At 41.0% G+C, this 15,244-nt stretch overlaps 1 protein-coding gene across 3 annotated transcripts in view; it reads left to right on the top strand.

Annotated features, from left to right (window-relative positions):
- TBC1D31 (TBC1 domain family member 31) overlaps positions 1 to 15,244 on the top strand; it is a 55,000-nt gene that overhangs the window by 24,487 nt on the left and 15,269 nt on the right. For all 3 annotated transcript variants that reach the window (XR_010730218.1, XM_066265738.1, XM_066265739.1), the window contains exons 7-16: positions 1,099 to 1,299; positions 3,051 to 3,227; positions 4,684 to 4,763; positions 5,026 to 5,172; positions 6,316 to 6,449; positions 8,850 to 8,983; positions 9,290 to 9,469; positions 10,496 to 10,728; positions 10,985 to 11,137; positions 13,450 to 13,585. Coding sequence is in view for 2 of the 3 variants with exons in the window: in XM_066265738.1 (XP_066121835.1) it covers positions 1,099 to 1,299; positions 3,051 to 3,227; positions 4,684 to 4,763; positions 5,026 to 5,172; positions 6,316 to 6,449; positions 8,850 to 8,983; positions 9,290 to 9,469; positions 10,496 to 10,728; positions 10,985 to 11,137; positions 13,450 to 13,585 (1,575 nt within the window). In the remaining variant the exon portion in view is untranslated. The remainder of the gene's footprint in view (positions 1 to 1,098; positions 1,300 to 3,050; positions 3,228 to 4,683; positions 4,764 to 5,025; positions 5,173 to 6,315; positions 6,450 to 8,849; positions 8,984 to 9,289; positions 9,470 to 10,495; positions 10,729 to 10,984; positions 11,138 to 13,449; positions 13,586 to 15,244) is intronic.

Here is a 15,244-nt window from a genome sequence, read left to right as displayed (position 1 = left end):
TTTACCTTGAAGATAGTTCTGTATCATTGCAGAACTTCACGTTATAGTATTCTGTCATTTTTTAACCAGTCAGTCCTTTGTTAATGGGTACTTCACCTGTTTTTAGTTCTTTTCTTTTACAAATACGCTGCACAGAGTACCTTTTTAGACACAGCATTTCACACGCGTGTCTGCAGGATAAAGTCCCTGAAGTGAATAGCATTCTCAGGGTTATGTGCTCTGTGATTGGGTAGATCTCACCCTCTGGAGAGGTTGCATCAACTGTGAGTGAGGGGGTCTCCTGCAGCCTGACCAACAGAAGCACATGCGTTTTAGATGGTCACCTTCAAACTGCCTCTAGCTACCTCCACAGTGTAGTCTCTCCTGTACCAAGTGACATCAGTGTCCCATGCAACCACGTGGTGCCACCACTTACCAACCACTGGTGTTGGGAAAAGAAGCTGTCTAGGGACAAGGAAACAGGGTTTTAGTTGCTGAATCTTTTTCAGTATGTTTGTAATTTTGCAAAATATGAGTTAAAATGTATTTCCCCTTAAAAGACTAGCTTCCTTCTTACCTCTCCACTATCCTTGCAACTCAGAGACTTTTTCCACTCCCCAAATGTTGGTTACAACAGCCTCTAAAGCAAGCAGACAGTGAGGAGCCTCCCTGGGTGTCACAGGTGTGTGTGTGTGGGCAGCGGGGTGGTGTCAGCTCTGATCAAACTGTGGGGACAGTGAAGTGACACATGTTCCACTCGCCCTGCTTCTGATGAGCCGTGTGGCGGTCAGAGAGAACTGTCTGATCAGCTGTGTTCCTTTATGGGGACTGGTGGAGGTGTCTGCCTGTGGGAAGGGAAGATTCTGAGGTGACCTTTTCACAGTACCCCAGGATGGCTTCTTGCTGTTCCGGTTAAAGCCTGGCCGAAACAGGCAAATCTCCATGAGCCCAGATTAGGGGTTTGAAAATAAATATTGGTTCCCCATAAATATAACCTTCTTTGACTGTCCTCCCCTCAAAAAATTAAAATATGTATATAAATGCACGTGTGTGTGTGTGTGTGTGTGTACTTTGACTCTTAGACATTTGACGTTTAAATTTGTTTCTCTCTACGCGTAGGTTCTTGGAGTGCTAAGTCAAGATGGTATTATGAGATTTATCAATATACAGACATGTAAATTGCTCTTTGAAATCGGGAGCCTCGATGAAGGAATTAGCTCATCAGTGATTAGTCCGCATGGACGGTACATTGCCTCTGTTATGGAGAATGGAAGTCTGAACATATATTCAGTTCAGGCTTTAACACAAGAAATAAATAAGGTATGTTACCAAGTGAATAACATCAATTTTTTAAAAGATTAAAATGTATTATCAAAATGAAACTTTTTTTTTCTTAAATGAGAAGTGGGGAAGCAGAGAGACAGACTTTTGCATATGCCCCGACTGGGATCCAACTGACAAGCCCCCCATGGGGCAGTGCTCTGCCCATCTGGGGCCATTGCTTTGTTTTTCAGCAACTGATTGATTTTAGCGCCTGAGATGAGGCCATGGAGCTATCCTCAGTGCCCGGGGCCAACTCGCTCCAATTGAGCCATGGCTGATGGAAAGAAAGAGAGAGAGAGGGAGAGAGAAGGGAGAGGGGGAAGGGTGGAGAACTGGATGGTCACTTCTCCTGTGTGCCCTGACTGGAATTGAACCCGGGACATCCACATACCGGCCAACATTGTACCACTTGCCCAACGATAAAATCTTAATGCTACGATCTTCTGACTTCCTTGGACTGTATCCATTTTTTTGGATATATTTCTTGTATTCTTACTCCCAAAGTCCTGTCTCCAGACTTGCTCTTTCACTTTTCATCCATTCTTGACTGTCTGCCTTCCTAAAGGGCACCTGTGTGGTGTCCCTCTCCCCTTCAAGGTGCCCTTCATGTTCTGCGTCCCAGGAGAGGCCTTCGGTGCCAGGCTCCGTTTGTCTCTCTTTCTTCCAGAAACCTTGGAGCACTGTGACTCTTCCTATTCCTTTATTTCCTAAATCTAGTCAATACTAAGTCATCTGATTTCTAAAGTTGGAAATCTATGTATGTGTTGTCTGTTCTCCATTTTATTAGCCATGCTTGTATTGGTTCCTCATTAACTGCTCTTGAATAACAGTAACTTAAACAAGTATACCAAAACTCAGAGCCCTCAGTGCCTGCCACTGCTTGGCCATTGATCTTTTCTATAACATTTTCCTAAAATATGTATTATTTCTAAAACTGCTCCTTTGTGGCTTCCTTGCCTATGCCCACTGCAGTAAGTCCGGACTCTGCTGCCTGGCTCTGAGAGTCCTCTCCAATTGTCTCTGCCCTACCTGTCCCACTTATTTCTCCATTCTTGTCACTCCCCTCATCATCTGCCATTGATGCCATGCTCATGCCCACACCTGTTACCTGCATTACTCGTGTACAGTATACGTCCCACTCCTCTTTCAGGGTTCTCTAAAATTGCCTCAGCTTGTGGCCCAGCCTGACTGTCTGGTGCAGCCTTTCCAGGTCTGGAGCTGTATCCCGGCCGCATGAATACGGTCCTCGGTGATCACCTGGTCTAACCGTTTCATTTTACAGAGGAAGAAGCTGAAGCCGCAGCCCCGTCAGTAGAGGCCCAGATGTTCTATTACTATAGAATTTTGCCGTGCACTTGCTCCTTTTTGTCCCGTTCCTCCTTTTTTTAGTCAAGTAACAAGTGTCTATTGCAGAGAAAAATAAAAAGAAACAGGTAAATAAATTTCACCATCCTCAGATGGTTTTGAAATGTATACTTTTCCCCGTCTTTTTTCTATATGCATAAATGTATACAGTCTTCATTATTTACGCAGGCTCTGTATTGGGGGTTCACCTCTTGTGAAAATGAATCTGTAACCAAAGTCAGTGACCACGTGACTAACACATCCAAGGGAGCATTCTTGGATATTCTGTTTACACTCTTTGCCTGAAGAATAATTATATATATTAAGGCACATTATTAAATTGATCCAAACAGAGTTTATAAATCATAGCAGGTTTATTTCCCAAGGATTTCTTTTCCCTTTAGCCACCTCCTCCTCTAGTGAAAGTCATTGAAGATTTGCCAAGGAGTAAACTGACTTCCAGTGATCTTAAGGTGACAGTGACATCAGGAAGAGTACAGCGGCCACCAAAATCAAGGGAAACCAAACTGCAAACTAGAATATTAAAGCAAGACCTGCCTGGCACCCTTGAAAATAAAGAGGTAAGACTCCCTCATAATTAAACTTCTGTTCGTGGTGCCTCCGTGTAGGCAAGTCTCACGCTGGCTAGGCTGTAATCACTAATCACTCTTCCTTCTCTTAGGAAATAAAATAACAGAAAGACAAGAAAGTTGTAACTGAAATTATAATATGCTTTTAAACTTTTTAAAATAAAATGAATACATGCTTATGTTTTTTTTAACAAAAAATCCAACAGAATAGAATCGCTCCATCCACTGTGGGAGCCACTAGCCACACGTGGCTGAGTCCTTGAGCCATGCGGTTTCCGCTGAGTGCACGGTGTGTATGAAATGCACGCCGACTGTTGAAAACAGTGTGAGCAAAAGAATGCAAAATACCTTAATTACTAATTTTATGTTGGTCATATGTTGAAATAATATTTTTATTGCATTGGGTTAAGTAACATATATTATTAAATTTCTGTTTACCTGCTTCTTTTTACTTTTTAATGTGGTTCCTAGAAAATTTTAGATTACATTTGTGGTTTGTGGTATCGGTCAGCCAGGGGTGGAACAGAGGTGATAGAGGGAGAAATAAAAGTGTACTTTTCTTTCTCCTGTTCCCTGCCTCCTCTTGGCCTCACTCCCCCACAGGTTACTGGTGTTAATAGTTGTTGATATCCTTCCTGAAGTTTTCTGTGCATCTATAAACATATGTGTATCTGCATATATTACCCTTTTTATTTTTACATCAGTGCAATCAGACTATATGGCTGTTCTATAACTTTTATCACCTAACAGATTGAAGATCTATTCAGGTTGTATTGTCAGTCTGCTGTTAATATGATCTGTGACACAGCAGATGTCCTTGTACACTTATCTTTGAACATTTGTTCAAAGTATCTGTAAAAGTGGACTTTTTTTAAGTCAGAGTGTGTACATAAAAAATTTTTATAGTAATAACCAAATTATTCTTCAAAAAGAATGTACTGATTTGCGTTTTTTGCCTTGTTTGAGATGATATGTGTTACCGTGTGTGTGTGATTTATTCAAGAAAAATTTAGAAACAACTAAAGTGCCCAGTGGTAGGTAACTAATCATATTCATGTGACAGAGCTATACACTGAACTATAAGAGTATTTAGAAGGAAAGAAAAATAATTATAGTATGTAAAATATAAAAAGCAAATTATAAGAAATATATATAGTTTGATATCAATTTGATTTACAAAGGATATGAGTACCTAAGTATTCATTTTAAAAACTTTGTAAGAAAGATAGTAATTATCTTTGAGTAATTCTTTGTGGGGTGGGTTGGGGAAGGGAGAGAGATTGTGTGTGTGTGTGTGTGTGTGTGTGTGTGTGTGTGTGTTGGTGTGTGTATATGTAGAGTCTAATGCTATAAAAATATTTATTACTGTGTGTTGTAAAGTCACTATGGACTAGTTTACCTTTTCAGCTTTATGATTATGTCATCTATTGGTATTTTTTCTTTATAGAATGAACTGTCAGGTGGATTAAACAAAAAACGTTTACAAATCTTATTAAAAGGCTATGGTGAATATCCAACAAAATACAGGTAAAATTGAAATTCTCTCATGTTAAATCAGTTTTACTCCCCAAATTTTTCTTTAGTAAAAATTAAATTTTTTCCTAACCTGTGGCTGCTCAGTGGATAGAGCATCGACCTAGAATGCTGAGCTTACTGGTTCGAAACCCTGGGCTTGCCTGGTCAGTGTATATATGGGAGTTGATGCTTCCTGCTTCTTCACCCCTTCTCTCTCTCTCTTCTAAAATGAATAAATAAAATCTTTTTTAAAAAAATTAAATTTTCATTTCAGAATGTTCATCTGGCGCTCTCTGCTCCAGCTGCCTGAAAATCACACTGCATTCAGTAGCCTGCTAGACAAAGGTGTCCACATGGGATTTCTCAACCTTCAGAAGAAATACCCCATCAAAAGCAGGAAACTGCTCAGAGTGCTACAGAGGTGCGTTCAGTGTATTGCAGGGGTGTGCATCTCCTCCAAGATGTTCTTCTCACACAAATGGGAGAATGGTAATTTCATAATAGAGAAACTCAACGGACACCACTTTAACCAAGTGCTCAAATTTAAATCATCAGTAAGAAAACCTAGCAATACATTGCCCATTACTGCTGTGGTATTTTTGCCAAAAATTTATAACCTCGGTCTAATCATGAGACATCAGGCAAACCCAATTGAAAGACAGTCTATAATAATAACTCTGGTATTTCTCAAAAATGTCCATGTCATGGAAGATAAGGGACTAAGGAACTCTCACATTGGAAGAAGCTTTGACGAGGGTAACAAATAAATGGCGTGTTGCATCCTGGATTGGTTAAATGAAAAAATGACAGGGAAAATTACATTAGTGGGAAAAAATGGTGAAATCTGAATAAAGTTTGTAATTTAGTTAATAGTATTATACCAATGTTTATTTCTTAGTATTGATAATTGTTCTCTCTTTATACAAGATGTTAAACATTACAGTAATTTGAGCAAAAGGTATAAAAGAACTCTGTATTATTTTTGTAACTTTTGTAAGCCTAAAATTATTTCAAAGCAAAACATTAAAAAGGAAGCAAGGAATCTTTTTTTTTTTTTTTTTTTTACACAGAGAGAGAGAGAGTCAGAGAGAGGGATAGATAGGGATAGACAGACAGGAATGGAGAGAGATGAGAAGCATCAATCATTAGTTTTTCGTTGTGACTCCTTAGTTGTTCATTGATTGCTTTCTTATATGTGCCTTGACCGTGGGCCTCTAGCAGACTGAGTAACCCCTTGCTTGAGCCAGCAACCTTGAGTCCAAGCTGGTGAGCTTTTTTTTTGCTCAAGCCAGGTGAGCCCACGCTCAAGCTGGCGACCTCGGGGTCTCGAACCTGGGTCCTTCCGCATCCCAGTCCGACACTCTACCCACTGTGCCACCGCCTGGTCAGGCTGTGTTTGTTTGTTTGTTTGTTTTAAAGAGTTATACTTTCAACAGCGGTTCTGGGGAGGTGAGCTGGATGATAGGGGTAGGAGGGAGACTTTTCAGCGACTGTACCTTCTGTATTCAAGTAAATTTTAATAATAAAGTGTTTTCTAGTCTTGATTTTCTTGTTTTACCCACAGAACCCTATCTGCATTGGCTCACTGGTCTGCCATCTTCAGTGACACCCCGTACCTTCCCCTCCTGGCATTTCCATTCGTAAAATTATTCCAGAACAACCAACTCCTCTGTTTTGAAGTTGTTGCTACTCTCATAAGTAAGTAAATAAGTATTAAATAGAAGCCAAGAGCAGAGTCTTAGACTTTTTCCTGATGTTTCTGCACCTTTGCAACATTTAATAATTCTAGTGTGAAACAATCAGATACAGAGCGTGAAGTGGATAGTGCAGACATTTATGCTTAACTACTTACAAGAAAAGTTGGATGAAGATACTGCCATAGGCTAGATGTTGTTAGTAAGGAGGAGGCAGATGCTTTACTGCAAGTCGGTGATTTGTTGTAGGACAATGGTACCTGTCTATGTAAGGCATTTAGCACACAGCACACACCTGTTGTAGCTAGTGCTAGCTGCTCTCCTCACTCCCATCGTCCGCAGCTGACATCTGAGAGCTCTCTGTGCCGGGACCCTTCTCCGTGTTTTATCTTAACTCATTAGTCCTTACAACAAGCCTATGAAGTAGGTGGTGGTGTTGTCCCCTTTTATGGATGAGGAGACTAGGGCACAGAGAGCTTTCGTTCCAGGTAAGTGGGTGGCAGAACAAGGATCTGACCCAGGCAGGCAGACTCTGTGGCCTGTATTTCAAGCCACTGTGTTCATTGCTCGTCAGCATCGTCCTTGGCTGGGAAAGTGAGTCAACCTTTTTATGTTAGTAAAATCAGATCAAACAGTTCATAAACTGGACTCAGTTATGCATTGAACAAAAATAACGAATTTGTTATGTATTTTTAAAATTACTTCAAGTATTTTTCTTGTACACAGGAGAAAGGAAGTAAGCACTTAATTGTAACAATAAAATTATGAAAGTGGAGCTAAAAAGATCCAAGCATACATGTTGTGAATATTTCTCTTGACATCTTTTCTTTCACTTTATTACAATGTATCATATTTGCTTTGATAAATTTTTACCGATCATTGGAGAAAATATAGGAAAATATACAAAAGAAAAGAAAACCTACTAATATTTTTCTTCCTCAGAGGTCATATTTGATATTAGTGAATTTTTTACAAGAGCATTTCCTCAAAATCATTAAATATTCTTGAAAACATAATTTATTGACTACATAATATATTTCACCTTCAGGTGTACTATAGTTTCTCTCTTTCCCAACTGCTAGACTTCTGGGGGGTTTTCCTAATTTTTTTTCACTTTTAAGACTGTTTTTTATTCTTATAATCATACTGTTATTTAATGTGTTATATACATTTATTTTTATAAATTTTATAAACATTTTATTGACTGTAATATTCCATAATATGCATGTACTAATTTAATCTATTGTTGAACATTTTGGTTGTTTCTAATTTTTACCTATTAAAAGTAGCATGTTATAACTATCTTCAGACCTGTGGTGGCACAGTGGATAAAGAGTCGACCTGGAAATGCTGAGGTCGCCAGTTCGAAACCCTGGGCTTGCCTGGTCAAGGCACATATGGGAGTTGATGCTTCCAGCTCCTCGCCCCCTTCTCTCTCTCTGTCTCTCCCTCTCCTCTATAAAATGAATAAATAAATTAAAAAAAAATAACTATCTTCATATGCAGATATTTATAATAATTTCTTTTGGGTAGATTCCCAGAATTGGTATTATTAGGTCATAAAATAAGCATTTTCTAACTGATTCCCCAAAAGGGTTATACTAGTTTGCCCTGCCAATAACACTAAGGGTTTTATTTTTAAAGGAAAAGAAACCAGAGGTGTGGGGGGAGGTAGAGGAGGGTGAAGGGGAGATAAAGGGTGATGGAAGGAGACATGACTTGGGGTGGTGAGCACACAATGCGATACAGGGGGTCCTTGGGTTACGACACACTTCCATTCCTATGACAGTGACGTAACCCGAATTTTGGTGTAAGTCGAAACACACCCTAGAGTAACACAAATGGAACACTTGCGCTTTTAACAGTTCGAAATGGCGAAGATAGGTGTACTGGGGGACGCCAGCTCCCTCACTCATTGGCCGCATTACTGCGTATCCTTCTGCTGCGCAACCAAACTAGTTCACCCACGTAAGTGTGACACTAATGGCGTAAGCTGAAACACGTCTCAAATTTTTTAAGTTTTTATGGGAGTGAGCATCGTAAACTCAAAACCTAAGGACCCCCTGTAGACAGATAATGTATTACAGAATCATGTACCTGAAAGCTATGTAATTTTATTAACCAATATCACCCCAATAAATTTAACAAAAATTTTCTTTTAACTATCAGAAACAAATCAACAGCAAAGTGCCTTGTAGCTAGGATCGGGAGTGCTTTGGGAAATTTTATTTGCCCTGAAGAAATTGGCAAATTTCTATTAACCTAAAATATTATGTTAATATTATGCCATGCTTAAGCCTTTTGTTCTAGAATTTAAAGTTACATTTCTTTCTTTATTAACTGGCATGTGGAGGACATGAAGAGTGGATATGTTTAAGAATTGGTAATTTTTTTTTCTTCGTAGTCAATTGGTGTCAACACTGGTTTGAGTATTTTCCCAATCCTCCAATCAATATTCTTAGTATGATAGAAAATGTCCTGGCGTTTCATGACAAGGAGCTGCTACAGCACTTCGCAGAGCACGGTGTAACTTCTCAGGTAAGAAGCGTCAGGTTCTTAGACTAACACAACTTGTTTTGGAAGCTTACATTGGCCCTGACATAAAGAAAACAGTATTTTCTTAAAAGATTATAATAAAAAACGTTGGGTTTTTAACAGTATTTCATTCTTTTTCCTCATTAAACTGCTTTCCTGAAAGTCTGTAAAGAGGGTCCAAATTAAGGTAGTTCTTTTCATAATTATGTTTTTAATAATTGTAATTAAAGCAAACGTAAGCCAGTATTAGCTGTGACATGCTATGACTTTTCCTTAGAAAACTAATGAATCCTTTCTTATTCACTTTAGGTGTATGCATGGCCTCTTCTCGAAACGGTGTTCTCAGAAGTACTGACAAGAGAGGAATGGCTTAAATTATTCGACAATGTCTTTTCCAACCATCCTTCGTTCCTCCTGATGACCGTGGTAGCCTACAACCTATGTTCTAGAGCGCCTCTGCTCAACTGTAATCTTAAAGACGATTTTGAGGTAAATTTCCTCATGAGCAAGTTATACCACATCCGTGCCTTTTCATAGTTTGTAGACAATTCACCAGGCAATTACAGCAGACAGTCTTAACATTATAGTTTCAGAAAAGAACCATGATACTATGGGAGTTCTGTACTTTCTTTTGCCTATGTAAATGATATTTAACAATTGGGCTCAGTCTGTCCATGATCTTACCACAGTGACCACCTGGTCTGTGATATGTGGACACTGTGACATGTGCAGAACGGTAATGATGGGAATTTGAGGCTGGGAAATAGCCTTTGAAATTCCAGGACAGTGGCTGGAAGCATCAGAGGCGGGTTTTAAAGGGGAGGATCTTCTGGTAGACAGGATGAATTAAATTAGGTTTTGTTTAGTTAGTTGTTACTTATTATTGTGGTCCATGTCATATTACACTTTATTTTCACAAGATAAATATGTATATAGGGGGCCACTGTATACAGGGTGAGTCAAAAGTAGCTTTACAGTTGTGAGTACGCAAAACAGGGAAGTTTATTCTTGTATTGTTGCTTATTAATTGTTGGCGTCATCTTCCATAACAACTAGAAACCCACCTCTGCCCACCCTATATGAGTAGGATCTGCAGCAGGACAAGGAGATAATGTGGAAACATTTCAGATATTTTTTAAAAATCAAGCTAATTTATTTTCTAAGGCTAATTTTTTCAAATTTCTTTATTTTGGATTTTGAAGGGAAGAAATCCAAGTAGAAGTATTTGTTCCGTTGTTGAAGCATACTTCTTCTGTTACACAGGGAGCCTTCATTTTGAGTTAAAATTTTAAAGTATTTCAGAAATCTATAATATGGTTGTGAAACTTTTTTACTTTCAAAAAACACAAAATTGGATTTTCACCTTAACATTTGGGTCAAGAAAAGCTTCAGTGGATTTGAAAAAAAAAATCCTCTTGAAGATAAATTCACATTTACATTTTAGTTCACTGTTTTAATTCTACCTGTAATTGCTTTGTTAGGCAGACTCAATTTAAACACAAAGTTTCCTTACAGTACTTTTTTCACCATCGGAATAACCTGGACATAAGTGCTGTGATTAGAGAAGTTTATCGTCTCATGGATACCACACCTGCAGACATTCACCCAGAGAGCGTGCTCGGCGCTTTTGTGGCTCTGACCAAAGGGCAGTACCCTGTCTTCAATCAGTACCCGAAGTTCATCGTGGACTACCAGAAGCAGGAGCGAGAGAGAATAAGGAATGATGAGTTGGATTACTTAAGAGAGAGGTAATCATGGAAACATTGTTCTTCCATAGAAACGAAATCTGTTACAAATGTAAACAAGAAAATTTTTTCTGATTACGTATTTGTGTAAAATCAGCCTTTGAAGGCTGTAAATATCTGTAAAGATTTTTAATTCTTACATATAGAAGTAAAGCAATTACAATTAATCAGGTATATATTATGTGTTTTGATTGTCCTTAATCTTACATTCATTTTCTTGTTTGCATTTTCCCGGAATAATGAGTGTCCTCTGCTCAAGGCAGGTGGTTGAGAACATGCAAGCCGCCGTGGACCAGCAGAGGCTGGAGGACGAAGCGTGGTACCAGCAGCAGCAGCTGCTGCGCAGAGCCGAGGAGGCCAGGAGAGAGCTGCTCCTGCAGGAGGAGGAGAGGCTGACCCAGCAGAGGCAGAGGTCTGTTTTCTCTCCCTGAGACACTTGGACGCGCACACTGGTCGAACAGTTTCTGTTTCCGTTCTCCACTATAGGAACAATGCTCTGTATGGCATTACCCAGCTGCGCTATTTCCCTCAAGCAAACATTTAAGTTGGTAAAAAGAAATCTGTGTTTATACCACTTTTCCCAAAAAATGGCGTATAGTGAACTGTACAGTCGTCCCTCACCACATCGCGGTTCGCTTTTTGCGGTCTCATTGTATCACGGATTTTTTTAAAGTGTATATATCTAATTCTGTATCGCAGATTTTTCACTCTATGGCGGGATTTTGCGATATGTAGGTATTTTTATATATTATGTGTCGCGGTCCAGCCACGACGAGTCTATTCTGGGATCTTTGAACAGGAAAAGATATGGAATTGAAATAAATGATAGACAGGGACTTAAAGATATATTTATCTATACAGATGGGTTCAGGAGGACGTCACAGCAAACAGTCTCTACTGTTGCTTAGCTGTAACGTGCCTGCTCCCAGAAACACATCCACTTTTATTCATAGAAAAAATGTGGCCCATCAGCAATTCAATTAAGTGTCCAAGGCAACTCAAAGCAACCCCCACTATACCATCCAAATCTACTTTACACTAATAAGAAACTAGCTTCCAGCCTCCTCCGGAGAACATGGCTGAGACAGATGAGAATCAGGTGTAGCTCTTTGTTAACTAGGCAAATGAGGTGGGGTTTGGGCCCAGCACCTCTGTCCAGATTGCAAAAATACCGTTTACTTATTCGGTCTCCAACAATTGTTAATTATTTTTGTGGTAAAATAAGCAACTTAAGTGTGGGAAAGGTTAATAACAATGTGGGAAAGGTCTATAAGAGTGTGGGGAGGGTTTATAAAGCCTTAAAATATTATATATATAAATAATAAAATAAATATAAGGTCTCTACTTCGCAGATTTTCGCCTATCGCAGGGGGTTCTAGAACCCAACCCCCACGATAGACGAGGGACCACTGTAATTCTAAAACTATCCTGACTGTGATGGAACCGCACTGATTATTCAGAGGTAATACAGGTGGACCTGGGAGGACAGTGTTAGAAATGCTCTGTGTCACGAGGCTGGCTGAAGTACCCAGGGTGTTGGAAACATGAATCTCCAGTGGGCAGAAATGCTCTGTGTGACGAGGCTGGCTGAAGTACCCAGGGTGTTGGAAACATGAATCTCCAGTGGGCAGAAATGCTCTGTGTGACGAGGCTGGCTGAAGTACCCTGGGTGGAGCATAAGTTTTTAAATTACGTTTCAGACATATCTGTGTGACCTGAAAATTGAAACGTCACATGATTATGTCACTCTGCATTTCATACTTTGGAGGGCAGGGAAAGAAGTACTGAATGCTGATTCAGACAAAAATTAATGTTGAGATTAATGAAGATGTTGGGATGAGCATTGTGACTGACTAAGCCTCATTGTTGGGAAAATGTTTATCGATTCTGTTTCTCGGGTGTGATTTTATTAAACTCACTTCCAGTATGGGTTAAAAAGAGTTACTGAACTAGCCCACTCTCATTCTAAGAGAGTAAGTCTGATCTCGGGTAACATTGGAGCACTTTTCGGCATTCTTCCTTCAGATGGAGGTGTCCGTGGTGTGGAGGTGGTCTGGGTAGTACAGCTGTTAAGAAGAACGTGTAGGCCCTGGCCGGTTGGCTCAGCGGTAGAGCGTCGGCCTGGCGTTCGAGGGACCCAGGTTCGATTCCCGGCCAGGGCACATAGGAGAAGTGCCCATTTGCTTCTCCACCCCCACCCCCTCCTTCCTCTCTGTCTCTCTCTTCCCCTCCCGCAGCCAAGGCTCCATTGGAGCAAAGATGGCCTGGGCGCTGGGGATGGCTCCTTGGCCTCTGCCCCAGGCGCTAGAGTGGCTCTGGTCGCAGCAGAGCGATGCCCCGGAGGGGCAGAGCATCGCCCCCTGGTGGGCGTGTCGAGTGGATCCCAGTCGGGCGCATGCGGGAGTCTGTCTGACTGTCTCTCCCCGTTTCCAGCTTCAGAAAAATACAAAAAAAAAAAAAGAAGAAGAAGAAGGTGTATATGAGAAGGAGCGCCTGTTGCACGTGGACCCCTTGTCTCCATGAATGCAGCGTGTCCTGTCACTGGGCATCTTTCATTTCTAGACTATAAATAAAGCTGGGTTGCCGTGGCACCCATTGAATTGGGGAAGTGCACCGAAGTGGGTGCTGGGCCCTTCATTGTTAGGAAATGTAAGATTTTTCCATGTAAGTCAGCATTGGGGGATGTTTTCACTTGTTCCCTGAGACACCTGTTTTGTGTTTCAGACTGGCCGCCATGAAAAGGGAGCTGAAAATGAAGGAGGTGCGCTTAGAGGACGCCGCCCGACGGCGCTTTCTGAGGCTGCAGCAAGACCAGCAGGAAATGGAGCTGAGGCGGCTGGATGATGAAATCCTGAGAAAGGTTTGTTATTCTGATCTCAGGACTCGTACAGCCTGTTCATTTATTCTCCTTTAACTGTAAGTTAACTGCTACCCCTTTGAAATAATGGAAGACAATTTTTTGGTCGTTCAGTGGTATGATCTGGCCTCTGCCTACCCTTCCAGCCTCTACCTTTCCAGCCTCCTACCTTTCTGTCTCCTGATTCTGCCAGTGAGCTCTGTGGACAAGGCCCACTGGGGGTGAGGATGACGGAGACGCAGAGACCCGACTCCCGGGACCAGGTTCAGTGACGCAGATCCACTTTATTCAGGAAGTAAACTAGCTTGTATACATGGGTTCAGCCAGTAGGATGTTACAGTAGGACAAATGGCCAAAAAAAGGTCAGGAGGCTGCCTGGCTGGCGCTGAGTCATTTCCATACAGCGGGCGAGCTCCCTTCCTGGGTGTGCCCAGGAGGGTTCCGGGAGCTGGAGTGTTCTCACAGCATTGCGTCAGCCACAGCTGCTAGGTAAATGCTCTGCGCTCTACCTACAAGCTCTGAACCTGCTCACAGTTCAGGCAGCAGCAAGAAAGACTGCTCGAGTCCAGAGTGACACGTACAGGTGACTGCAGACATCTGTTAGCAGCAAACAGCGGTGATCTGGTTGGGCTCTGGCACGTAGCTGTTTGCATCCCTGAAAATGCATACGCAGGAGAGCTTCTGTGATCGAGGTTCCTAACAAGCATCGTTTGCTGTGCCATGCCTCTCCTCTACCTGCTGGCATTATACTCCTCCTGCTCATTGACCCCAGGATCCCCACCTTTGAGCTAGCTGCTTTCCCAGTAACCCACGCAGGTTGAACTTGTTGCTGGTCCATGTTTTCTGACTCACTGGCTATATGTCCTTCTGTCACATCCCACTGTATTCTCATTACTACTCTCTTTCTCCTCTTGTGGGGATTTGATGATCTGTCTTTTACCTTTACGATATCTAACACTTTGCCTTGCAAATGCAAGTAGTAAGGCTATTGCTAAATGTTTACAGAATAAATCAATGGGGTTAGATGGCTGATGGGTTATAATTTGTTTGGTTGTTTTTCTGAAACATATATCATGTGTATTTTAACTCCTAAATAGTGGAGACTTTAGGCATCTGAGTATTTAAGACAGTTTCTAAGAGTCTATTTAAAGAGTGCTTGTCCCAAACCCTCTAGTGCAGGGGTCCCCAAACTGTGGCCCCCTGAGGCCATTTATCCAGCCCTGCCACACTTCCAGAAGGGGCACCTCTTTCATTGGTGGTCAGTGAGTCCTGGAGTACTGTATGTGGCAGTGCTGCAAATCGCTGCATCACTCACATACAATACTACTTCCGTTTTGTTTTTTTACTTTAAAATAAGATATGTGCAGTGTGCATAGGGATTTGTTCATAGTTTTTTTTATAGTCCGGCCCTCCAACGGTCTGAGGGACAGTGAACTGGTCCCCTGTGTAAAAAGTTTGGGGACCCCTGCTCTAGTGAATAGGAGTGAAAAGCTTACACATAATCAAATTTTGGAGAAGATGAATTTTAAAGGAACTGAGTCTAAGCAGAACTTACACAGGTTGAGTGGCCCCAGATATATTTAAACTTGGAAGTTACTAGTGCCAAACTAAATTTATAAAAGTACAGAAGTTTAATCAAAAAGAACATTAAATAAATGTTAC

This window comes from Saccopteryx bilineata, chromosome 3 (genome assembly GCF_036850765.1).
Source record: "Saccopteryx bilineata isolate mSacBil1 chromosome 3, mSacBil1_pri_phased_curated, whole genome shotgun sequence".
Lineage (NCBI taxonomy): Eukaryota > Metazoa > Chordata > Mammalia > Chiroptera > Emballonuridae > Saccopteryx > Saccopteryx bilineata.
Note: the sequence above shows the minus strand (reverse complement) of the source record. Positions and strands in the feature narration are given on the sequence as shown.